Source organism: Pimephales promelas, chromosome 14 (genome assembly GCF_988280905.1).
Source record: "Pimephales promelas chromosome 14, fPimPro1.hap1.1, whole genome shotgun sequence".
Classification (NCBI taxonomy): domain Eukaryota; kingdom Metazoa; phylum Chordata; class Actinopteri; order Cypriniformes; family Leuciscidae; genus Pimephales; species Pimephales promelas.
Genome location: NC_142782.1, coordinates 4080890 through 4108595, shown reverse-complemented (window position 1 = coordinate 4108595; position 27706 = coordinate 4080890). Strand labels below are relative to the sequence as shown.

General features: G+C 39.4%; 1 protein-coding gene across 3 annotated transcripts in view; it reads right to left on the bottom strand.

Moving 5' to 3' along the window:
* rhobtb2a (Rho related BTB domain containing 2a) overlaps positions 1-26527 on the bottom strand; it is a 29584-nt gene extending 3057 nt beyond the window's left edge. Inside the window, exons 1-9 of one of the 3 annotated variants that reach the window (XM_039674902.2) lie at positions 26118-26523; positions 17133-17334; positions 16851-16954; positions 16371-16556; positions 14461-15413; positions 12059-12177; positions 11229-11379; positions 8184-8272; positions 3378-3483 (exon numbers count right to left, since the gene is read on the bottom strand). In XM_039674902.2, coding sequence (XP_039530836.1) covers positions 3378-3483; positions 8184-8272; positions 11229-11379; positions 12059-12177; positions 14461-15413; positions 16371-16556; positions 16851-16954; positions 17133-17334; positions 26118-26182 — 1975 coding nt within the window. In that variant the 5' untranslated portion in view covers positions 26183-26523. Of the gene's footprint in view, positions 1-3377; positions 3484-8183; positions 8292-11228; positions 11380-12058; positions 12178-14460; positions 15414-16370; positions 16557-16850; positions 16955-17132; positions 17335-25149; positions 25520-26117 lie in introns of those variants that run through there. The other 2 variants (XM_039674903.2, XM_039674904.2) reach the window with 2 other exon arrangements.
* Positions 26528-27706: the final 1179 nt, after the last annotated feature.

Below are 27706 nucleotides of genomic sequence, written 5' to 3'. Positions count from 1 at the left end.
CTGAAGCAAGATAAATGTAAACTACTATTCAGTATTTTTTGGTCAGATTTTTTTCAGTGTTTTTGAACAAAGTCTCTTATGTTTACTAAGGATGCATTTATTTGACAGTAAATATTTAAAATAACTGGTTTCTATTTTAATATACTTTAAAATGTAATTTATTCCTGTGATGGTAAAGCTGAATTTTCAGCATCTCATCGGCATCATCAAGTCTTCAGTGTCACATGATCCACCAGAAATCATTCTAATATGTTGATTTGCTGCTCAATAAACATTTCTGATTACTAACATGTTAAAAACGTTTCGGTTTCTGTTGTAACCGTGGAGAGAACGAGACACAGGATAGATGAATGACACTAGGGGTCATACTTGGGAGCCCCAATCACCTCTGATAATTTGAGAACAGTTAATGAAAATTGTCAAGGGGAATTTGCGCCACTCCCCCGGCCACACGGGTATAAAAAGAAGCCCGGCGTACATTTACTTATTCAGGTTTATGCTGAGGAGCCGAGACAGTGTCCTGCCCATTTCAGTGGGCAGTTCAGCATTGTGGCAGGAGGAACACAACGTCTTGTTCCCTCCATCAGGGAATGGAGTTTACAACAGTAACCTCCGTTCCCTATCTCGGAGTCACTGCAGTGTGGTGCCGATGACTGACACTAGGAGTCCCCCAGGGAAAACGCTTACAATGTTTGACGGTGCAAATGTCGGCAAGTCACCGCGTGCCGTAAGAAGCACACTCGCAACATCGTAACCTATCCAACGCCCCACATAAGCCGTGTAGTCCTTCATACCACATGGGGACAGAGAGGAAATGGGTAACTTCAGCTGGGAATAGGTGGCAGCTGGTCTTTTGACCTTTTCTATTTTTTTCTTTTCTCTTTTGAAAATTCACAGGTGTGCTGACTCTGGGGCAGTTTTCCTCTTCCGTGATGAAAAAGAACACATTGAAGACAACATCCTGCCCGAAGAGATGTTAACATGTGGAGAATACATCACATGGACTTACCCACTGGGAAGTACCACACATGGAAAGAAATCTCCGTGGTAGATCGGACCTGAAGAGGGATGAACTTCTACTAGCAGTGACTGGCAGCAAAGACAGACCTCTGCCTTGGGGAAGACACAGGTTTCCCGTCAGGGGCATGCATTACGAGTACTGTACCTGGCAATTGACCTGAATTTGTCTGCCGCAGGTTTCTGAAAAGTAAGGTACATCCAGGGTTTGCAGGTCTGGGGAACTTAAGTGGACAAAGAAGGGCATGTTATCACCTCGCTATTATATAACTTACCTGATCGTCCCCAATAGCACAAAGGACCTATCTCAACCCGGATATTGTAAAATCTTGTGAAAGTATTGGATGTAGCCCAGCTTGCTGCTCTATAGATGTCTGTTTGGGAGGCCCTGTTTGCTAGAGCCCAGGAGGATACAACATATACACTCACCTAAAGGATTATTAGGAACACCTGTTCAATTTCTCATTAATGCAATTATCTAATCAACCAATCACATGGCATTTGCTTCAATACATTTAGGGGTGTGGTCCTGGTCAAGACAATCTCCTGAACTCCAAACTGAATGTCAGAATGGGAAAGAAAGGGGATTTAAGCAATTTTGAGCGTGGCATGGTTGTTGGTCCCAGATGGGCCATTTCACATATTCGAGTATTTCACAATCTGCTCAGTTACTGAGATTTTCACGCACAACCATTTCCAGGGTTTACAAAGAATGGCGTGAAAAGGGAAAAATATCGGCGAAAATGCCTTGTTGATGCTAGAGGTCAGAGAAGAATGGGCCGACTGATTCAAGCTGATAGAAGAGCAACTTTGACTGAAATAACCACTCGTTACAACCGAGGTATGCAGCAAAGCATTTGTGAAGCCACAACACACACAACCTTGAGGCGGATGGGATACGACAGCTCATCTCCACTATAAATAGGAAAAAGAGGCTACAATTTGCAAGAGCTCAAGTTGATGACTGGAAAAATGTTGCCTGGTCTGATGAGTCTCGATTTCTGTTGAGACATTCAGATGGTAGAGTCAGAATTTGGCGTAAACAGAATGAGAACATGGATCCATCATGCCTTGTTACCACTGTGCAGGCTGGTGGTGGTGGTGTAATGGTGTGGGGGATGTTTTCTTGGACAGTTTAGGCCCCTTAGTGCCAATTGGGCATCGTTTAAATGCCACGGCCTACCTGAGCATTGTTTCTGACCATGTCCATCCCTTTATGGCCACCATATGCCCATCCTCTGATGGCTACTTCCAGCAGGATAATGCACCATGTCACAAAGCTCAAATCATTTCAAACTGAAACATGTTTCTTGAACATGACAATGAGTTGACTGTACTAAAATGGCCTCCACAGTCACCAGATCTCAACCCAATAGAGCATCTTTGGGATGTGGTGGAACGGGAGCTTCGTGCCATGGATGTGCATCCCACAAATCTCCATCATACACACTCTTAAAGAGCACAGCACGCCTTGGCCCTGATATGCCAAGCCAATGGCATCCACAATCCAGTGGACCATCCTCTGTTTTTGAGACAGCCTTCCCCTTCTGCTGTCCCCCAAAACAGACAAAGAGCTGCCCAGATCTGAAAACAAGGAAACTGCTCTTTCTTTGAAAATGTGGGTACTGCTGCCACTTGGACAACCGGCGGAACAAAAAGAACAAATAAACACATAGAGGTTTGGAACAACATGAGGGTGAGTAAATACTGACAGAATAGAAGATGAACTGAAACTTTGACTTTTTAAAAGTCGCATGAATTTTGTTATGACTGTTCAGACTGTGGTTGCATTGCAAAAAAATCTGATTAAGTACCACATATGGAAGTGGCACAAATTGAAATAAAAAAAAGATTCCATGTGGTTTGTGCTGTTCATGTGGTTTGTGCCTTTTGTGAGAAAAACAGATCTGAATCACATATGAGCAAAAAAAAAAAAAAAAAAAAGTAGACACCATGTTGACGTGACTGACAGATAGTTGTGCTTTTTAATATCTTTTTGGAAACCGTGATACATTTTTTCAGGATTCTCTGACGAAGGTCAAAAGAACAGCATACACAATATAGACAGAAATCTAAGAATTTAACAATGTAAAAATCTTTACTGTCAATTTTGATCAATTTAATTCATCCTATTTTAATAAAAGAATACATTTCTTTCCAAAACTATTTTTAACTGACCCCTTAGTGTATACAAGATAAATTCATTTATTAATTATTTTTGTACAATATAAAGAATATATTACAAGATTATACCTTGAAATAAACAGTAATCTTTATTTACAAAAATCAATTATTACATTACTTATTTAATGTCATGTCTCAATATTCATTTTGAAGGGTTAGGGTTAGAAAAGATTTACCTGTAGATTTGGCCTTCATGTCACGAGGGAATTTGCGACAGACTCTGTTGTAGTTGGTGCAGATGTGGTGGAGGCACCAATCAGTCATCTGATGAGAACAGTGGAACTAATGGGAACAAAGATGAAAACACTAGAGAGAAAACCATAGATTTTAAAATTGTTCCTAACCACTCCTAAAACATAGATTCTTTGTAGATGATAGATGTCAATTAAAAATGATCAAATATCACATTTGTATACAACCTCTCTGGAATATTTGATTTTAATTGTATGCAATATTTCATGTTTATAAGCCGAGATATACTCTATCCAGCTGCAGACCTGGATCAAACATGACAAGCATGATGGGGAATAATAAGTTGTCTCTAACATTTCTGTCATGATGTAAACTAATTTATATATTAAGTGTTTAGCTGCAAAAATGTTTTAAATAATACTGAGCATATCTTTCACTTTTATTATCAAAGCTTGAATTTGTTGTCATACTTTATTGTATACAATATTTTTTGTGTGGTCAGTTTGATAACTTTTCAGATTGGGAGGCGTACATATTATTTGCAGTAAAATCACTGTAGGTTTTGTATTTATTATATATGAATATAAATTATTTTTGCATTTTTTCATAGTAGAGATATTATTCATGTCAATTTCGTTTTCAGGGATAACATGGAGGTACTTCTGCAGGAATGCCATGATAAAATGTTCTTAAATGTCAACCCTTTTTGTGGTACGTTCATTATTATCGAGTTTGTGGGAATTTTTCTGATTTTCAATTATAAGCTATTTATATGTTTTGTTTTAAATTTAAAAATTATTTTAGCAATATTTATTTGAATGTCTTGGTTTTCATATAGAGAAATGCATGTTTCACTTGTTTAAGGCTTTGTATTAAATGTTTGTTTTGAATTTAAGTCTTGAACAGCTATTTGTTTCAACAGGAAGGAAAGTAAGGATTGAGGAAATAATATCACATAGTAAAATAGGAAACACTTTACATATTCGATTTTTTTTACACGTTAGACAGTTATTCAGTAACATTTTATTTTGACGGTCTTTTGATGGTATTTTTGATGATTTTAAACATTCTGTTGAATATCAGTGACTTTGTAACTACATGTCAACTAACTCTCATTATGCATAAAAATACATTATGCGTATATGTGGCACAAGTCTATTAAGTTATTCTAGTATGTAGTTCAGACACTTGCAGGAAGCAGGAGTCAAGATCCAAAGAAAGTATATTTTAATACGCCAACCAAAGGTATGCGTAAGAGAAAGCACTACACAACGACTTAACACGATTAATTCCGGAACAAAGACTTTTACTTAAACTGAGGGCATATATACACAGCAGACAAAGGGAGAAACTAATAAGACACACCTGAACTGAGGTACTTAATCAATATGTCACCATAGAAACATACAGTGAGAGAACGGATGATAACTGAACTAATTAACAGACTAGAAGATTAACGATTAAAGAATTTCAAACATGAACGGAGCAGAAGAAACCGATCAAAAAACAAAACTCAAAAAAGGTGACAGTACATCCCCCTCCTGGAAGGCACGTCCTCGCGCCATAAAATGTCCAACATGAGGGAGGGTGCCCAGGATACTGACGAAGGGGTGGAAAAGGAGGTACTGTAGGTACCCCTTCTACGTGGTGCCGGGAATACAGGAAGCCAGGGAGGTGCAAGCAGCTCTGGGATGGCCTCCTTGGCTCTGGGATGCCATGTGAGTGGACGTGTGTGGCCGAAACAAACATAACAGCAGCAATATCAATGTTAAGGACCATCTCTTCGATCCCACCAGGGCAGACAGGAAAGGCAGGCTCTGGAATTTCACTCACTGGAGCGGACTGGGGAATTTCACTCACTGGAGTGGACTCTAGAAATGTTCTTACTGTGGACTCAGGAATTTCTCTTACTGGAGTGGACTCTGGAATTTCTGTGGAGGGGACTCGGGGGGTTTCAATCTCTGTAGTGGATTTAGGGATTTCACTCTCTTGAGCGGATTCGGGAATGTCACTCTCTGGAGCAGATTCAGGGATTGGGCTGATTGAGTGGACTCGGGAATTTCTCTCAGTGGAGTGGACTCGGGAATTTCTCTCACTGGAGTGGACTCAGGAATTTCTCTCAGTGGAGTGGACTCGGGAATTTCTCTCACTGGAGTGGACTCGTGAATTTCTCTCACTGGAGTGGACTCGGGAATTTCTCTCACTGGAGTGGACTCGGGAATTTCTCTCAGTGGAGTGGACTCGGGAATTTCTCTCACTGGAGTGGACTCGGGAATTTCTCTCAGTGGAGCGGACTCGGGAATTTCTCTCAGTGGAGCGGACTCGGGAATTTCTCTCAGTGGAGCAGACTCGGGAATTTCTCTCAGTGGAGCGGACACGGGAATTTCTCTCAGTGGAGCGGACTCGGGAATTTCTCTCACTGGAGTGGACTCAGGAATTTCTCTCACTGGAGTGGACTCGGGAATTTCTCTCAGTGGAGCGGACTCGGGAATTTCTCTCAGTGGAGCGGACTCGGGAATTTCTCTCAGTGGAGCGGACTCGGGAATTTCTCTCAGTGGAGCGGACACGGGAATTTCTCTCAGTGGAGCGGACTCGGGAATTTCTCTCACTGGAGCGGACTCGGGAATTTCTCTCACTGGAGCGGACTCGGGAATTTCGCTCACTGGAGTGGACTCGGGAATTTCTCTCACTGGAGTGGACTCGGGAATTTCTCTCAGTGGAGTGGACTCGGGAATTTCTCTCACTGGAGTAGACTCGGGAATTTCTCTCAGTGGAGTAGACTCGGGAATTTCTCTCACTGGAGTGGACTCGGGAATTTCTCTCAGTGGAGTGGACTCGGGAATTTCTCTCACTGGAGTGGACTCAGGAATTTCTCTCACTGGAGTGGACTCGGGAATTTCTCTCACTGGAGTGGACTCAGGAATTTCTCTCACTGGAGCGGACTCGGGAATTTCTCTCACTGGAGCGGACTCGGGAATTTCTCTCACTGGAGTGGACTCAGGAATTTCTCTCACTGGAGTGGACTCGGGAATTTCTCTCACTGGAGTGGACTCGGGAATTTCTCTCACTGGAGTGGACACGGGAATTTCTCTCACTGGAGTGGACTCGGGAATTTCTCTCACTGGAGTGGACTCGGGAATTTCTCTCACTGGAGTGGACTCGGGAATTTCTCTCACTGGAGTGGACTCGGGAATTTCTCTCACTGGAGTGGACACGGGAATTTCTCTCACTGGAGTGGACTCGGGAATTTCTCTCACTGGAGTGGACTCGGGAATTTCTCTCAGTGGAGTGGACTCGGGAATTTCTCTCACTGGAGTGGACTCGGGAATTTCTCTCACTGGAGTGGACTCGGGAATTTCTCTCACTGGAGTGGACTCGGGAATTTCTCTCACTGGAGTGGACTCGGGAATTTCTCTCACTGGAGTGGACACGGGAATTTCTCTCACTGGAGTGGACACGGGAATTTCTCTCACTGGAGTGGACTCGGGAATTTCTCTCACTGGAGTGGACACGGGAATTTCTCTCACTTGAGTGGACTCGGGAATTTCTCTCACTGGAGTGGACTCAGGAATTTCTCTCACTGGAGTGGACTCGGGAATTTCTCTCACTGGAGTGGACTCGGGAATTTCTCTCAGTGGGGGTTGAGTTGGGGGTTTCACTCTCTGGAGCACATTCAGGGAATTCACTTTCTGGAGCGGATTCAAGGGTTTCACTCTCTGGAGCGGATTTGGGGATTTCACTCCCTGGAGTGTATTCGGGGTTTTTACTTCTCTGGAGTGATTTCTGGAAAATTACTCACTGGAACAGATTCTTGAATTCCACTCTCAGGAACGGAGCTAGAGATATCACTCATTGAAACGGACTATGGAGTAGATTCTGGAGTGGAGTGGACTTAAGGACTGGTGCGGACTTTCGAGCAGATAAGATGGTCCTGATGGGAAGGGATGTTAAGGGTTTGGTAACAGGCTTTGGGTTAGCTGGAGCGCCTAAATGTTTTATGGATGGGACTGTATGAAAGTTTGTATTGTCCTCTTTGACTTCAACCACAAAATCAGAACAATATTGCCAGAGGACGTAATTAATGAAATCGACTAAGGGTAAATTATAATGACCAGGAGACAGGAACTGATATAACTCCTCATCCACTCCCATCCGAATGTACGCCTTGAGCGTAGAATTGTCAAACTCACTATATGGGAATAGTAAAAAAAATCCTCCAGGGGGCATCCATTCTGTCGGAGGGAGAGGAGATGCTCCTCAGACATTTTCATGATTGAGTCTCTGTTAAGGTTTTGGTATACAGAGCAGACAAAAGGAGAAACCAACTAGAACTGAAGAACCTAATCAATATATAACCATGGAAACAAACAAGGTCAAAATGGAGAAACAGAAGAAGCAAGGTCAGAACAGAAGAAACAGATCAAAAAACAAAACTCAAAACATGATGTCCAGCAGCAGATGGTCAAATTACAAATGTGTTGTGTGTGTGTGTGTGTTTCCAGTTAGCTTATGCTAAGCAAGCTAGTTAAATATTTAGCCTAACATGCAAGTTGCACAGAATCACAGCAATCCGTAGAGTTTTGTGCTCTCCGTGTTGGTGTAATGGTGTAGCAGTGTTCAGTTTCTTAAAAAATAGGTTTAATGCTAAATTAAAATATCCAGATTAATTCTTAAATATGTTTCAAATACACTAAATGCTTGTATCAGACTTTACAAGCAGCCATCCATAGAAGTGCAAATGGGATAGAATTTTAATTTTATTTCATTCTCTCAGTCAGATGTACACTTACTTGGGCCATGTCCAGGTAGAGCAGGACATCTCCATCTATATCAGCTCCCATCATAGCAGCCTCTGTCAGTACCGTCACAGTGTACAGCTCTATGACAGACACACAACACTCATAAAAACAACAGAATATGTCAAAATTATTTTTTGGTTTGTATTTTTATTTTTATTTCCTCAGTTAATAAATGACACATCTACCATTTGTTATCAATAGTTAATGTTCCATTTGCTAACATTAGTTAACATTAACTAAAAATGAAAATTACAGTAAAGGGGACATATCATGGAAAAAAGTGACAACCAAGTTCATGTAAAGGATCGACCCTGTTTTGAACAGGGCAGGGAGCAGCAGCTCGTTTGCATTTAAAGGGACCCACACAAAAATGTTGCGTTTTGCTCACATCTAAAAAGAGGCAAATGTGACAAGCTTTAATAAATTATTTCAGGGGTATTTTGAGCTGAAATTACACAGACACATTCTGGGTACACCATAGATTTACTTACATCTTGTGAAAGCACGTTTAAAGCATTCTCAGTTAATGTTAAAAGTTGTATAATATTGGTAACAGCATCCTTGTTACACGTTATATGTACCTACTGTAGTAATATAACAGTAAATTAGGAATAATAATTGCATGCAACTAATCTTAAACCAATCCATAATCCTAACCTTAACCTATTAGTAAGTGCTGTACATGTTAATTAATATGGTTACATTTTATTTTGATGGTCCACTTACTTATTATGCTAACTATAGCCACCGAAATTACCTGGAACAATTTGACCCAAGAACTTTTTCCCTAAGACCTGTTGCTTTCTGCGTTTACACCGCGGTTTAAAGTACCGTGAAGATTCGGAAAATTAGTCTGGTGACGTAGGACTGCACGCACCACAACAGATTTTTAAAAATGGTGATTGAAATAAAATGCTGCATGAACTCAACCAGAGGTGTAGTGGTAAAAAAAGAGGTGGGTAAACTATAAATTCTGGTGGACCACGACGTGGTCAACAGGTAAGGTGGGCCACTGCCTACGGTGTATGTGTATCTCCTGATAACATTGCTATAGGGAGGCCTCGACATTAAGCCTTTCATACGCTTGTCCTTCAGACAAGTAAATCTGCCATTCATTTGTCAGGAGTAAAAAAGTTGATTGTCCGGATTTTTTATTTTTATTTTGTGTGTGTTCATTTATTCTGAAACAATATTCTCATCAGTGTTCAATCAGCTTTGATATTTAAATCACATTATTTTAATATGCACCTTTAAAGGGCATCCCCTCACCCAATATTATTAAATGTATGCTTCATCTTTCATTATAAATTTTTAAATTTGATCAATAAATTCAATTATTTCGAATAATAAGACACTATGAGGCTGCTACCCTAGGGGCTGATCAAATTCAATCATTCACACTGAAAAATTACAATTGTATAAAATAATGTTATGAATATGGAATTTATTTAAATTTACATAATAAACTTGGAAAGAATGATAATACTTTTAAACATTTAACACTAAGCCGCCAGTAGGTGGCGGCAGGCGACCGTCTTAATGAGTGAGTCATTCCCTGCGTCCCAATTCGCATACTATCCGTCCTAAATAGTATTCGAAAATAGAATTAGTACGTCCCAAATCGTAGTATGTTGAAATGAGTGTTTCAAAGATACCCGGATGGTCTACTTTTTCCGGTCAGAATCCGAAGTGTAGATCGATGCACACTCTAACGGCTGATATTGCCCACAAACCATTGCGCGTTGGACGAGGATTCGGCTAGAACTACAAACACGAGTAAAAAGTGTTAAAAAACTACAGACTCGTAGTCAATACGGAGGACGTGCGAGTCCACGCGGTTGTGTAGAGAGGTTTAGATTAAGTGCTTTCAGTGATTAATTATCAGTATCTAAACTGACGAAAATGAATTTATTCAATGTTGTCCACATTATATTGCATTTGCAGCAGCATTGTGAACTTTTGTAAAGACACGTTTAGCCATTACGTTTTAAATGCATCATATTCAAATTGCAAACACGAGGAGAGCATGAAAGACCCACAACTGGCAGATGAACGTGCTCTCTGAAACGGTAGGAAATAAAATTAGATTGAATGGAGAATTTTAACGGTGACAAGATGATTGACAGGGCAGTTTACGCTGACAGGATGCACGCAGCACGCGACAGAGCTGTCCGTTAAAGATGACGTGATAGTATGTCCCAAAAGCTTGCCTACTCTTTTGCTACACACTCAAAAGTATGTACTTTTTCCTCACAAAAAGAGTACATACTTTTAGGGCGTAGTATAAGTAAGCGAATTGGGACGCAGCAATTGATTCATTCATTCAAACGATTCGTTCAAACGGCTGATCATTCAAGAATGAGACAGATGTTTATGAATGGGTCATTGAATCTTTGACTCAATCGATTCGTTCAAAATGAAGTTATTCGCACTGCACAGTGAATCTCTCATTTATATTGTGTCTAGGCTTTGTTTATGGGGGGATTTGCAAAAGGATAAAGCTTGTGCTGATTCTGAACATACATTTTGAGCGAATTCTCTGCATGTTGACTCTAAAATGCCACTGCATTCATGCGCTTATTAATTAATATACATGTCTGTGGCTACAATGCTCAACGCGGAAACAACACAAGTAGTTTCGTTTTTGAATATGTATCCTCCAGTGCCCGGACTCAACTGGACTTCCATTTTTTTACATTTTTCAAGTCCGAGTACAAATTCATCCGAGTGCGTGACAAGTCCGAGTTCATTCAAAAATTGGACTCTAGTCCGGACTCGAGTTCGAGTACCCCCCAACTCTACCATCAAAATAAAGTGTTACCATTACTAATACTCAGCACTTAAATATCTAATTACTCTGTAACAAGGACACCTTAAAATAAAGTGTAACCACATTATTTAATGGGCCAGCGCTAACATGAACTATAAGTAAACAACGTATTTTTATTAACTACTGTTAACAAATTTTTAAAAAATACATTTAATAAATGGTGGGTTAACACCAAAAACAGTTTGTATGTAGCTTTATTTATGTACCTGTCAGCGCAACCAGGTGAGGCAGACAGAGTCGGTTCGCAAGTACAATGAGTTCCATGGCATCCAGATCTGGGCGAGAGCAGAAGCGGCCCGTGTAGAGATACTCCAGCACAGCACGCATGCAGCTCCGTGTAGTGTTAGGAAACAGCACCTGACAAAACACAGCAACAATCTCAAAGAGGGGGGGTCAAAAACCTCAGTTTTAAAGTAACATGCAAGAGCGATTTGATAGGATGCAGATGTGTTTATCAGTAAAGTCCAACTATAAGCATTCTGTAGATAATTTATGTTTGCTAACATTCTGACATACACTGGAGTCCAAAAGTATAAGAGTATCACATGAGCACTCCGTCTTTTCAGTGTCTAAGTATTTTTTTTGTCCTTTGCTTAATAATAGACAGCAGCAATCAAGCTCCATGAAATCAAGTTTCAAGTCCTTATTGGCTCGTTTAGTTTACTCTAAGGTGATTGGGCTCTCAGGTGAGATCCCAATTCGCCAGTTCAGTTCTGATGTAACGTCAAACGTGACTGAAAGGGAACAAATACACGTTCCTCAAAAGCCATTTTGTATCATATTTGATACATTTTAACATGATATTTCTAAAAAATATATATTTGGATATTCAAGTAAACTTAAGTTGATTCAGTCCAGTAAGTATTCATCTTAAAATATTACTAACAATATAAGTTATTCGTAAGTTTAGATGTTCCAGATGTTCATCAGATTCCTATCAAAAACTACACTGGATCATGTTAGACAAATTATGAAGTTTTACATGATGTGTGCATTAAAATACATACCACAAACTGGATATGCGAATGCACGTTACCTCTTTTGTACAACTCTCCACAAATGGTCCACCAAACATGGCTGACATCCAATCACAGCTTGAGATGAGCAGTGGTTTATGGGCCATAATGGTGCCATCATCCAACCTGAACACCACATCTGTAGCACAGGACAGAAGACATTCTGTAGCTTTTCAAATCACCATTATAATTGCATATCATTTCTATATCATATAAAAAATGCTTCAATCTCAAATTCGACCAATAGGATTTTGGACCATATCATCTTGATCGACTCAATATTACATTCCATTAAAGCTCAATCATGGTGCTAGAGTCAAGTATAAATAAATAGAAGTGTTTCTCAGTGTTTATGATAAAAGACAGCTTGATGTCCTTCAAACCCTGAGAGTGCTGAAAAACACAATATGTCCACATCGGTTCTCACTACCAGAAGAGCACTGATAAAACTGAAAGCCAGCTGACAAAATATGGGGTCTTGTTTTTCTCTATGGGGGTGAAAAATTAAGCTGAAGTAAAGGGGAAAATTGCTTGAAGGGATATTCTGCTTGAGCCCATCTGACAAATTTGCTTTTTGCTTTGGTTATATGAAAATTGCTGTTCGACCTTCCGCTAGGATGAGCACTGTACACCCAATGTGTGCAGATACCAAAAACGCAGAAGTTTGCTTTTTAATATACAGCTGACAGTTTTATTCTACATGACGCAGGACGGTTGGGGTGACAAATAAGGACATTTGCATGAAACAGGAGAAAGAATAGCAAAACCGAACAAATTTTATGCACAGTTAATGCAACTGACAAATATAAAAATGCTAATCACAATCCTCACAAACAAAATGACACAAACAGATTTTTAGGACTGTGTGATATATTGAATATTCATTACATAATTGTGATCATTTAGCTGGTGATATAAAACCAAGCACTTAATAAATGCGATAATTTTAATGCACCATTAGGCAGTCCCTCCAGGATTTCACGATTTTTTTTTTTGTGTGATTTTTGCGATCAAAATTACTGATTTTGTGGTGGTAATTTCCAAAAATTTGTGAAAAAATATGCGACATTTATATATAATATTTACCATAATAGTTTTCAGTCCTTCCAGAAAAACGCAGAGTTTTTTTGTGATTGTTGCGGGCAAAAATTGATTGATTACGCGGCCCGTTTTCTTTTAAAATGCAATGGAATATGCGGGATATTTATGCAATGAAATTGCAGGAATTTGCAAAAATTGAGGGAACTTGCAAAAATTGTGGTTTGATGAAAAAGAGAAAGAGAAAAAATGATTCCCCCAACATCGTGTTCTCACTAGGCTAATGTAAGAGTCATTTCTTATTACTTCCTTTGATAAGCAAGCATACTACATCATAGAAAGTGCTGGGAATGTTTAATTTCTCATCTTGTTTTATTTCAGACTGTAACGAGTGTAAATAAGGTGTGGCCCCTTTAAGAGCTGTGCGCTCCCTGTTGAACTCTCTGCAGTGTTATATTATATGTGCGCCTCGAACACCCCATGTGTGCGGGTAATTTCTGTTTGATGCTACACTTCTTTTATCTTATGTTGTTTATTAAGTAACGATGTGACGGTAGAACGTGTGACAGACAGTTATACGAGTTCGATTTGTGAGATGTCAGTCGCCTCCGTGAGTCTGTCTGGCGTCGCGTAATTGCGTCACTTCATAACGTTCCCATGGAAACAGGGGGAAATGGCTGCTCTTGTGTGAAGCAAACGCAACATTTTTCAACTTTCTGCTAAGATACATGTAACTTTTTTGCAACGAAACTTTTTTTGCAGCGAGGATTATGAAATTATGCAAATCCCGCATATTTTGCACGGAAATCGGCAATTTATGCGGCGAAAGTGCGGCGTATTTGAAAAAATGCGGCCCCCGCATAAATATGCGGACTTTGGCTGATTTTGCATTGAATTCAGCGATCGCATAATCGCGTTTTTCTGGAGGGACTGATTAGGTTTCCTAAAGTATTATTTGTGAATCAGTTCAAACTATCTGTTTAATAACTTACCGTAATTTAAAACCCTGAATCAACTATTTTATTCTGTTACTCAAAATCTCTCAAGGAAATTTGTGAATTCATGCAAGTTTTAGGGAAAATATATGCAAATATTGTAGCTTATTGTCATATTGGCACATAAAAGATAATTATGAAATTCCATTTTTTATATTATTAAAAAACTCTATCAAGAAAAACACTGTGAAAATTGTAGAGCAATTACCATTGCAATTGCCTTGAAATGTACTTTTAATTTCATGTAAAAAAAAAAAAAAGAATGGCAATCTAAATAAGGGTCCTAGTCCATCTTATTAACAAACTTTTAGCTTTTTGGATGACAAAACAATTTTGCTGGCCCATCCCTAATAACTGCCAAGCATACATACAGTTCACATGCCTCTCACCAGAGAAGGTCCCTTTGGCCAGACATTCTTTCACTCGATTTGTGCGTCTCACGTGAAAGGCCTTGGTGATCTCCTGATTCATGAAGGCCTCATCATTCAGGATGTTTGCCACCATCATACGCAGGTCAAACACTTCCAGCAGCTCCGCAATGTGAGCAACCTGCATTAGCTCTTTCTCTCGTTCATCTAGTTTACCTGTGTACAGGTACCGCAACACGGATCGGAAGGGACCGGGTTGCATTGAAGGGTCCATGTGCACAACAGTCATTTTTCTAGGGTTGAAGGTGACGGGGTCATCCACCAATTCTTCTTGGATGCTAATGAAAGCTCGACTCAAGGCAGGGAACAGACGACCACGGCGATCTCCGTCGCCTTTTAGAGTTCCATCGCTGGTGCAAGAACGCAAGTTTGCTCTATCTCCGTCGTCGCTACTTTCACAAACGTCAAAACTAGCTGCACGCATCAGCAAATCGCGGCCAGAAAGTGGTGGTCCTCTGGGACGTTCTCGCTCCCGTTCGGTCCCCTCAGAACCACGTGGTTCGGTCAAGAAGAGATCGTAGAACTTGGACGAGGATGTGGCAAGGTAAATGCGATGGGCGAAGATCCTCTGCCGTTCCTGGAGGATTAAGATGACGTCAGCGCACAGCGGGTCCTCCAGTAGGCGGCTAGGGTGCTCTTCTATGTTACTGGGAGGGGCGGGAACCGTAATAATGGGTGGGGGAGGTTTAGGGGGAAGGAAGGGAGCTTGGAGGAGTGGTCTTTGAACGTTTCGTAAATGCGACTTCCAGAACTGCAGATGACGGCGGGAAATGAGGGCTGCACGGATGGCGTTGTCGAAAACGTCCTTAACCCCGAACTGAGCAACTATACTGGTCTCATAATACGGGACACCTAGTTCTTTAGCCACCTCACGGCCTTTCTCTGGCGCCAATATCTCATTGGATTTAATGGGTCTGAAACAAAACCAAAAAGCAATGTGTCAACATACTATAGGACTAGCATTCCCCAAAATGAAAAATCTGCCACCATTTACTACCCTCATGTCATTCCAAACCTGTGAGAAAACCAAAAGACTCTTTACTGTAAAATGAAAGTAAATGGACATAGGTCAAGGGTGTTCAAGAAATGCTCCTGGACGGTCAACGTCCTGCAGAATTTAGCATGGAAGTTTCTAGTAGCTCTATCCAAAAGCTCAAAAATGCTGCCTCTGCAGCCAGCATACATAGGTAAGAAGGCAACTAGGCACATTAGAATGCAATGATCGTGCCACATCCTGTTTACAGCCATATCACCCTGTAGCCAAAGACTTGGTTGCCCACTGAAGCTAAGTAGGGGTTGAGCCTGGTCAATACCTGGATTGGAGATCAGTGAGGCCAGAAGGGGATGCTCACCCAGTGGTCTGTGTGGGTCCTAACGCCCCAGTATAGTGATGGGGACACTATACTGCAACAAGCACCTGAGACGTTAAACCGAGGTCCTGGCTCTCTGTGGTCATTAAAAATCCATTCCTGAGGTACCTTCATGCGCCAATACCGCTGCCTGCAAAGTCATTGCCAGATAGGGCAGTGAGCCTTTCCGTCATCTCCCATAAGCTTTTAGACGTAGCCAGCTTAGACAGCTGACTTGTTTTCTCACTGCCCTATCAGCCAATGTGCAGCTGCAGTGACGCAATGACTTTACTAATTGGCGATTGGCTCATTTATTTAGAAGTTTGGGACATATTCTGCCATATTGCGTGTTGCAGTATCTCCCGTTCATAAGTAATAAGAGTGAACCATCTTTGTATAACTATAGGCTTTTACACACCTGAGCCAGCTAATCAAGGTCTTCAAGATCACAAGAAACTTTCAGGCAGGTGTGTTGGAGTCAAACTCTGCGCAGTTGCAGCATTGACGGCTACCAATAGTTACCTGGCCAGTGGGCGGCGAGCTCTGTTCACTGCCTCCAAGTCAGCGTACCGCAGGTCTAGCTGGCAGCCCACTAGGATAACAGGAGCTCTGGGACAGAAATGCTTGATCTCAGGGTACCACATTGTCCTCACATGGTGGAGGGAGTTTGGGTTTGCAATGGAGAAACACAACACCACCACATCAGACCTGTTAGCAAATCAGAGACAATTCATTAACTTATACAGCTTTCAATTGTTTAGGTAGCTGGTTAACCTTTTTCGGGTCACCTTTGACCTCAGCATAGTATACTATAAGCTTATCAGTGAGAGCAAAGTTTAATCTGATACAGTAAAACACTGATGTAAAGAGCTTGGAAACAGCTTGGTTTGTCCAGTATTCTTGCAAAATATGTATATCAATCAAATAATGACAACGGTAAAAATATCCCTAATGAGTATACTCAATTTAGTATGAAGTAGAGAAATAATGATCCAAGTTCACCTGCCATACGCAAATCTGCGGTCCTTGTGATGGTCACCAAAAGTGTCCCAGAGACGCAAGGACACGCTGACATCGTCCACCACATCCCTGGACCTTTCTAGAACCTGGCCGGGAAGACACATCTATCACATGCATGAAGGTTTACCCAAAAACTGCATACAGTACATTTAAAAACAAATATTAGATCATTTATAGATGGCAGCCATCTTGTTTTTCCATCAAAATTCCTTTTATATACCTTTCTTTGAATGAATGAGAATATGAAAGTAGGGCATTCCTCACCTCCTGGCAGACTCTGTACTGATCTATTGCCCAGACGGTGGGCACATGAGTGGCAAGTAGCTGGTACTGTGTAAGCGTCGCATTGCAGGCCCGGGCACAGATTAGCCGGGTCTTTCCAACTGCGTTGTCCCCAACCACCACACACTTGATAGTCTCGACATTTGGTCTCTCATAGTCCATGTCAGAATCCATAAAATGGTGCCTTTCACATACAAAAAAATATATAATGTAATATGACTTACAATCTGTTTGTGCAAAACAAAAAGTTGCCAAATTGCCTTTATATGTCTTGCCAAGAAATTACCACAGATGAACAAACCGATGTGAATATTGGTTGGTATTATTGTTAAATGTAAATGTCAAATATAAATCCACAAATATCCTACACAACACAGGTCAAAATAAACGATAAGTAGTGTTGTGGAAAATAATACTATATAAATAATGGAAAAACAGTCCATTTGTTGAGTTAAGCAACACTGGTTGTGTTCACCAATGATAACTGGTTCATATTGAGTCAGGAGGAGTCAGGATTCGGAAACACCTTGCCTTCCTAGAAAGGCAGGATTTTTAGGCTTTTGGACAAAGCCAAGATCTTCAGGATGAATAGAAATAGACAGATAGACAGATGAGTTTGATCAGGGTTGGAGCTAAACTCTGCAGGAAAGTGGAACTCGAGGGCCAGAATTGAGAAGCTCTGGCCTACACGGTCTTCATGATCCTCTTCTGTACCGATGCCAATGTCATCTAATTTAAAGCTGAGAGCTCCTGGTGTACAGTAGCCGTGTTTCCACTGTCAGGGCAAAAGTGAGCATTCATAGTGTGTGCCAGGGTCAGTCGCATTTCCACTGTCACTTCCAGGGGCTTGAGGAACAATTAGGAACTATTACACAGCTTCGCCGTGGTCCAAAGTGGGCCAAGAGGTGCTTGAGGAGTGGTCATTTACAGATGCAAAGTTTGAGAGTCAACACCAATGCTCGTCGTTTAAAATGTTTTCATATAAGGCTATCAGCTAACCTCAACATTAAAGACATTTTAAACAATTTTCAGCTTAAAGGCCATTGCACACTGAGCACGAAATATTCGTATGCGTATTTTCGTGTTCGTCAGCCTAAAAATTCGTCACGCATAGAAACCTTGCACACCGAGTCCGTTGCGTATTTCTTAAACCTTTGCGGGAAAAAAACGCAAAAATACCAAATGGATTCGTAAAGCAGTGAGGATGATTTTTGCCCTCTCTCTTATTGAAAAGAAAAGAAAGAGAAAATATTACGTCCATCCAATCCTGAAATTGCGCCGAGAGGAGAGTTCCTTATCAAGGAGTTGCGAATTTATCCTGAGCAATTCAAAATTTACCTCAGAATGTCAGTGGGACAGTTTGATGCTTTGCTAGCGATTCTGGAGCCACATATTAAAAACAAGACCACCAATTTCTGTGAACCAATCGATTCTGAACGGAGACTGGCAGTGTGTCTGGTATGGACCAGGTATGGACACACACACACGGACAAACACACACCCGCGCGCGGCACGTTGGAAGCGCTGGGCAGACAGAACAGCTAGGCTTTTATGTATATTGTGGCCAAATAATACATTAGTTATCGAATAGGCTGCTCAATCACACCTTATTCGATCCTAAATTTCAATCTGATTGAAAGGGGAGGTTTATTAATTTCATAATCCAATATAGAGAAGAGAACATAAACACTTGATCGAATTGAAAACCGAAACTGAAAGCACGGCGCATTTGTGCAATGAGGACGAGCTCCTCTGGCCCAATTGTCAAAAGACCTCTCAAAATGCTGGCTCTGAATGCGAAAAACGCAGAAAATCGAACCCGATCCGATTAATTTTATGACGGACGAAAGTTTCGGAGGCGGTGTGCAAGCGTGACTGACATAACGTGAGGTCGAATTTTTTTTTTAACGTGCGAAAATTTCGGATGCGAATTTCGGACTCGGTGTGCAATGGCCTTAAAACTCCATTTCAGACACCAGCAAGTGTGTGAAATAACTTCCGATCACAGTATGCGGCAGAATATATTTATGCAGTGCTAAAAAGCTTGTCCATTATAAACATGCATGCTATAAATACATATATGATTATAGAAAATACCCGAGACTAGGGATGCCCACGGTTAACCGGTTAACCGATTAACCGTTTAAAATTGCATAACCGAGTGAAACCTTTTTGCTCGGTTAAGTGGCGTCAATACATATTTGCACAAAACTTTTGCGTGTTTTTTTATGTCGATAAAAAAATTTTGTGAAATGACGGCTTTTCCATTAACGATGTTATGCGACTAAAACATCTTTTTTTTTTCCTTTCGCGATAAGTCATTCCAAAAATAATGGCAACGGACGTTGGTAGGCTATATCACAGCCATATAGGCTATATCACTGCACTCTAAAAAATGCTGGGTTGTTTTAACCCAATTTTGGGTCAAATATGGACAAACCCGAAATGTTGGGTTAAAAATGTAATGTAAAAATTTAACCCAACGGCTGGGTTAGTCCATATTTGACCCAAAGTTGGGTTAAAACAACCCACCATTTTTTAGAGTGTGCTTTGTTCCTTTTTTTGGATAAAGGCGTCTTCTAGTAGTTTTGTGAAATGTACTTTTTTTCGAATTGCGGCGTTTTTGCGAAACGGATGTGTTTCCAATGTACGTATTTTCAATTGGCAATTTCAGTTTGAAGGGTGATGGAAACGCGCCTACTTTAACTGCTCTGTACTTACCACTGCGTTTTATTTCTATAAATTAATTTTGTTTCAAATGGGGTCCAACCAGTTATTAAAGGTGTATTAACTCTGTATCTGCGGCGCGCACACTATGGTTAACCGAGTATTAACCGCTAAGGGCCTCGGTTAACGGTTAATGAAAAATTTGAAAACGTGCAGCCCTACCAGAGACTGTTTGAAGAATTTAAACAAAGCATATAATATTCAAAGTCTGGCCCAACAGTGGAAAGACAGCTATTGGTCCCTTGACCAAACACTTGCAGCAACACAAATAAGTATTCCTGTAGGTGTTAAAAACCATTAATACTACAAAAAAAAAAATATATCACATGACATGAGTTTGGGGGTTAAAGAGATACTCCACCGTTTTTTTTTTTTTTCATTTTAAACTATGTTATTCCCTTAACTAAGACGAGTTGATACACACCTCTGTCGTCCCAGTGCGTGCACTCAACCGCTCTGGCGCGCGAGACACTTTGACAGCACTTAACTAGCCCAGTTCATTCATTATGGGCCAAGCAGAGAAGCGACCAAACACCTCCACGTTTCCCCTATTTAAATACAGTTACTCAAGCAGTGTAACTATAAAACGTTGTGCTTTTCTAATCGTGTAAAGTGGATAACTATATTGTATGGCGGAATACCACAGCAAGTGCTTGGGAGCACTTTGACTCACGGCGCAGTAATATCATCACTCGTGAGAAGTCCTCTCCCCCTCTCACTCTCCGGAGTGATGATATTACAACGCCGAGTCCATAGATATATATGTGCCGAAGTGTCGAAGAGTATATATGAGTCGAAGTGCTCCCAAGCACTTGCTGTGGTATTCCGCCATACAATATAGTTATCCAATTTACAATTTACATATTATTACAATTTACACTGCTCGAGTAACTGTATTTAAATAGGGAAAACGTGGAGGTGTTTGGTCGCTTCTCTGCTTGGTCCATTTTGAATGAACTGGGCTAGTGCTATCAAAGTTAGAGTATCCCTTTAAGGGTGTGTAACATCAAAAGAAACCGTAATTTAATTAAAAAGCACCACACCTCATTCGTTTTCATTATATTTTTAAAACATTTACATTTTTTTTTTCCACGGCATAAAAAAGTCATACAGGTTTATAAATAACGACAGGAAATTCACTTTTGAGTGGACTATTCAGTCAGTGGGCGGAGTTAGAGTAAATAGGCTCTGCCAACAAAATGGACAGTGAGTGAATTGATATTTAATTAAGCTCAAAGCTATTACCAAGGCTAGATATAAACTAGAGGTAAAAAAAGCTGATGGGGTTACCAGCTGGATAACCATGAACAGGAACAGATGCTAATGATAAAATGCAGCTGGAGTGAGAGGTTGCCTTTCTTTCTTCTGTCAAACATAAAATATGATAGTTTGAGAAAGATATATATATATATATTAGCCTGGGAAAATCCAGACAACCTCCGGCAAATTTAGATTTGCTCTGAAAGTTAGTCTGGCAAAGAGCTCATTCAAGCCCATTTCCAATCCGTCGAAATCGCGGCACCAATCAGATACGTTGGTGCTGGCTTTACACAATGACGACAGCGCTGGGATTTTGAAGCATATTTTGTAGCCTATATTACAAAGATGGATGCCGCCGTCAAACATCACTCGTTCGAATCAGCTATCGCGTCTGTTTTAAGCGATTTGAACATTTCCTTTTTGTTAAAAACCGAGCAAAGAACAACAATAGGAGATGTTTCTCTGCCGGCCGCCGCTCTGCATACGTCATCTCCTTAATCTCTCTGATTGGTTTTAGGTCTATCCACGACGTCCGTTGGTGACGCCCCTCTGGAAATGACGCTTTGCCAGACCATAACTCAGTTACAACTGAGAATGGTCTGGTTTTAACCAGGCTCTACATATATATATATATATATATATATATGTATACAGTATATATATACTGTGTATCGGAGTGTCTATTTACACTATAAGGCGGGCTTTGTTGGCAGAGGCTATTTACACCAACTCCGCCCACTTACATCTGATTGGGCCAGACACAATTACGGAAGACTCTGGATTGTCAACAGTAGCAATATGCTGCGTCCCAATTCACCTACTTATACGCCCGAAAAAGAGTAGACAAGCTTTGGGACATACTATCACGTCATGCAAGTGCATCTTTAAAGGTTGCTCTCTGTCGCTTCCTGTCACAGTAAACTGGCCTGTCAATCATCTTGTCACAGTTGAATTCCTCCACATTTCATTTAAATTCCCACCGTATCGGAGAGAAAAGCAGAAGCATGTTGATCAGCAGTCGCAGGTCTTTCATGTGGAGACTCTCGTCATATTAATGCATTATAAAGATTCGTTTAAAAATGAATGGCCGAACAGATCTTAATAAAGGTCCAAATTGTTATTGCAGATGAAATATAACACGGATAACATTAAATAAATAAATAAATAAATAAATTGATTAGTCACTCAAACCTTTATCTAAACCCATCACCGTCGGTATTGACGTAGTTTCAGTCTATTTGTGAGAGATCTATGATGCCAGAAATATTAGACTTTATTCACAAACAAAGCCGAGCAACTGCAGAAAAGCCGCTCCAGCTCAGTTGCTAGCTTCTCAATATATACCTTCATTCCTTCTAAAAATGGAAATTCGTTCTATAGATATTGTGAGAAATACTTTGTATCATGTGACATACTGAAATAGCACTCTCTCTGTATCAGCATTCTGGTTTTTCAAGCTTCCAAAGTCAAAACCAAAGTCACACACACACAGAGGAAATTAATAGTGTCCTATTATATAGCTAAATTAATTAATGTCTAAATATTAAAGGAGTAGTTCACTTTTAAAAAAAAACTTTTGTTGATAATTTACTCACCCCCATGTCATCCAAGATGTCCATGTCTTTCTTTATTCAGTTGAAAAGAAATTAAGGTTTTTGATGAAAACATTCCAGGATTTTCTCCATATAATGGACTTCAATGGGAACCAAACGGTTCAAGGTCCAAATGAGAGTTTCAGTGCAGCTTCAAAGGGCTTTAAACGACACCAGACGATGAATAAGGGTCTTATCAAGTGAAACGAGCGGTCATTTAAAAAAAAAAAACTTTAAGTTTTATAAGCACAAATGCTCGCCTTGCTCTGTTCTGTGATGAGCATTCGTGACTCTCCTGTTCAAACTCGCTCATCAAAATGAACAAATCTTTTTTCGAGTCATGACTCGAAGGGTCCTAGATAAGACCCTTATTCATCGTCTGGTGTCGTTTAAAGCCATTTGAAGCTGCACTGAAACTCTCAGTTGGACCTTGAATCGTTTGGACCCCATTGAAGTCCATTATATGGAGAAAATCCTGGAATGTTTTCATCAAAAACCTTAATTTCTTTTCGACTGAAGAAACAAAGACAAGGACATCTTGGATGACATGGGGGTGAGTAAATTATCAGCAAATGTTTGTTTTTTTTAAAAGTGAACTACTCCTTTAAATCTTCCACAACATCTGCCATGTTTTGTAGTTGTTGTTTTTTTTTTTTTTTTTTTACTCCTCCAAAGAGCAATGGGTTGTGGGCAATATTAGCTGTTCTAGTGAGCACGAATCCACAGTTAGAAATAGTAGGGACTTTTACATACTCTTTTCAACATACTAATGATTTCACGGTGGGAAGAAAACCGGAAGTGTCACCTTTAATCATAGGAGATTCGCTAAAGCGATGGTGTATTGTTGTATTTAATGTAGAAATTAGTTGTTCTAAAAATGTACATGCATTTCTTTCATACTTTAGACTATATACAGTGAATTAATTCAGAATGTAAAAAAAGCTGGAAAGAACTATATACATATCCAAAATTGGATATTAAATTCCAGTAGTGTAAATCGCGGCAGCCGCTTCCAGTTGGTAGTCCAAGGCATTGTTGTCTATCTGTCCTTCCGGGGTTCTTCCCACCGGAGCCTCGCTTTCGATTTCAAAATGGCGGCTGCGTGAAATCAGCGTATGCTTTGGGACACACTTACTCTAATCACACATACTATTAAAAATGGATAGTATGGAGATTGGGATGCAGGGATAGTGTATACTGTAAAAAATATAGTTGGTTTAACTTAAAAATAAGTTAAAATTTTAAGTTCAGAGTTAATACAATGAAGGAGATTAATTTAATCACTAGAAACTCAAAATATTATGTTATCTGAACTACATAAATTATCTAAGTTCATTTGACAAAAGAAAAAATGTTGTGATTACAAATCATGAAAATATATTTTTTTACAGTGTAGGTCAAGTTTTGACGCAAATGTTTGAATCCGCCTTTTGCCGAACTCGTTCTATTATTTTCAATAAAAATTAAGAAAACATTTGCAAAGTGGAAATAAAGTGTCTAACGTTAGGGTTAGGGAGGGCTTTGTTGTCTGCATCCATTGAATAATTCTAATAAATTTAATGAACCATTTACCTACATTATTATAACACTGAGGTACAAATGTTGTCTGATGCCACTAATTATAAACTATTTATTTATTAAGCATAAATCTAACAACAAATTACACTTACTGCAAAGAAAATACTGCTAGTGTAAAAAAATCGTGATTTATCATACCTTTTTATCTTTTGTCAAATCAACTTAGAATAAAAACTAATGTGGTTCAGTTAACATATTATTTTGAGTTTCTATTTATTAAAACAATCTCCTTCATTGTATTAACTCAACATTTTAATTTCAATGAACACAATATTATATGGCTAACAGGTAACTTACTTTCTTAAGTTAAATTACCAGCGTTATTTTACAGTGATTAGTGCAAAGATCGCCCTATTATATTGTACTGATTCTATTACACACACACAGTAGCCTACACTGTAAAGTATCAGTACACTGAAAAGTGTACAAAACGTAACACACATTGAATTAAACACGAAAGTACTCCATTACGTACTTCAATATCTGATCCAGTAATAATCAGATCCAATAATAGGCTATACACTGTACACATAATGATCATCTTGGTAGATATATAGCATAATCAATATGGATATATTATATCATGTCATTACAGTAAATCATTCCATAACTCAGTGTTAACTGATGTCAATAGTTATCAAGTTACAATGCTAGCCTACATAATCATGGCTGAAATATTGATTAGATCAAAATCGCATCAAAAACCAACACACCATCGTCACCATAACCGTACATAAGCTCTACGTCGCTCGGAAATAAAGCTTATAGGCTACATTAATCTAGAAGTATTCCACTGAATAGCCTACAAATAATAAGTTATATAAGATACAGTGCCTTATTACCTCGTGTCTTGAAAATGGAGGTGGCTGGTATGGCAGCAGTCTTTGGTTTCCAGGGAAACGGAATTAAGCCTAGTACTCCTCCTCTATTACTGTACCACGAACCACTTAATGCAATTTGTATTATAATCTAATGAACAAAGAATAGTTTACTAACTGCTATCTAAAAAACTATGCATCATCGACAGCAGATCGCAGCCTAATATTGCATTAAAAAAAAACGTAAAGAGCATGAGCGAGTAACGCGACTCCTTCTGCTATAGACATCTGCTATACAACCTACACCAATGATCTGCTATAAACACAAGTACACTGTCAAATATCTGCTATAAACACAACCTACACCAATGAAAGAGCCTCTCAACGCCCGATCGAAACTATCTCATTCAGAATAGACCATATGCATCTGAAGCGTAACAGTGTAACTTGATGCTTTAAGATACAGTACCTCATTCATTCATTTAAGCTTTCTATTATAGGCCTAATATTAGTATTATTATAAGGCAATAAATATTAAATCTTACTACAATAACCTAGGCCTAGGTATTAAATATAAAATAGTATACATTTTACTTGATAGTTAAATTCCTTTTAAAGAGCATGCTAGTGAACTTGACAAATACTGACAACAAATTGACGTTTTTTGCACACTCCAATGATAGGCCATACTGAAGGATGATATTGTCTAGCTATATCCCGTTTGCATTATTGAATTATTTCTGATAACTCGTTTTTACAATGATGCATCGATTGGATATTATCCGCCGCATTTTCTGAATGAGTAGCACTAGTCTTCACCGCCCCTTAGCCTACTACAGGCTATTGTAGGCTATAAAGCTGTCTTCTTGAGAAATGATACGTTAAGTGTCGTTTTAATAAATAACAGTGACTTAATATCTTAATGCACCAGTAAGTATGCTAAATACACTGAGAGAAACACACACACACACACACGCTGCGGCTGCTCTTACCGCATCACAGGGAAGTGTTGCATCGGCTCGGCCGATATGGGGAAGCGACAGAACAACAAATGCATCGGATGATGGAAGGCTGGAACTAAACTTCATTTTCGGATCTCGAATATACGGCTTAAAGTCGCTGCCGCCAATCAAAACGCGTTCGAGAGAAATGGCTCTATGCTTCTCCTCCTCAAACGCCATCAGATGAAACGGAGACTTTTGCTCAGGCTCGGCGGCGGGCAGCAGCGCTGGACTGACTCTTATGTTTCCTCAGTAACCGTACGAACTGTACAACACAGGCACAACAACACAACAGTAATGCACATTCACTGAAACACACATACCCACCGACTCCTTGTTCACTTGCTTTAGGATGGGCTAAATGCAGTCTCTCTATCCTTTAGCAAGCTGATCCCTGGATAAAGAGGTAATGTTTGTGTTTCCTCTTGATTTTATTTTCACTCCAAGGGCCTAATCTGGGTTTAAGAGTGAGCACTACCTTTTAAACAATCCAGATTTGATATGTGTGGAGATTTTGAGCAAAATATGGGCCCTATCCCTATATATCTTGGTTGTTTAATTGATAAACAATAACTCAAAACTAATAAAACATTCATTCTTGATAATCTCTGAGATTAGAGGGCTGTGTCAATGCATAGGCCTATTTATAACATGACAAAAAGTCCCGATTTAAAGGGTTATTCAAGGTTAAACCTAAATTTAGTTCAATGTTGCTTTGTAACTTTGAAACTGATTTCAACGGAAAGCCAGAAAATTATATGACAAAATTTACGCATGATACACATTTATACAGTTCCACAGAAAATTGTGCTCTATGTACATTTTTAGTCTATTTGAGGACATCATCCTGTCACATAATATGACTTTAGTTTCATAACATGTGATGAGTCCCTGTGTTCTTTGCTATGGTTTCTTGATGTATTAGTCCCACCAACACAAGTTTGGGGTCAGATTGATAAAATTAAAAAAAAAAAAAAACATATTAATAAATTACTTCTTTTATTCAACAAGGATACATTAAATTGCTCAAACGTAATAGTAAAAAAAATCTATAATGTTACAAAAACAATCTATTTTAAATAAAAGTTGTTCTTCAATAAAAACTATTCATTGAAAATAAGTACTATTCATCAAAGAATCCTGAAAAAAAATGTATCACTGGTTTCTTGGGGTGCAACAATACTCTCATGTCACGATTCAAGACATATCATCATATATCATTTATGATTAAAATACTACTTATATTATGGTGTGATTGTAAATGAATAGACTTGGACTTGGTACTGATAACATAACGCACAGGACAATGGTGAATAAAAATATTCATGATTCTGAAGCTGAAAATACTGGATTATTTACACAAAGATTATTTGCTTTCACTCTGACTAGATATATTTAAAATAATGTAGGCACTTTTTACTGGTGACATCCAAAATTTGGAATCATCAGGACACACAAAAAGTTCCCCATTGCACTATTATAAAGTACATTATATTCAACAGTAGTTGTAATGTAGTAGGCCTACTGGCACATTTCTTTTTTATTTTGGATGAACTATACACATATTGCGATATATTGTG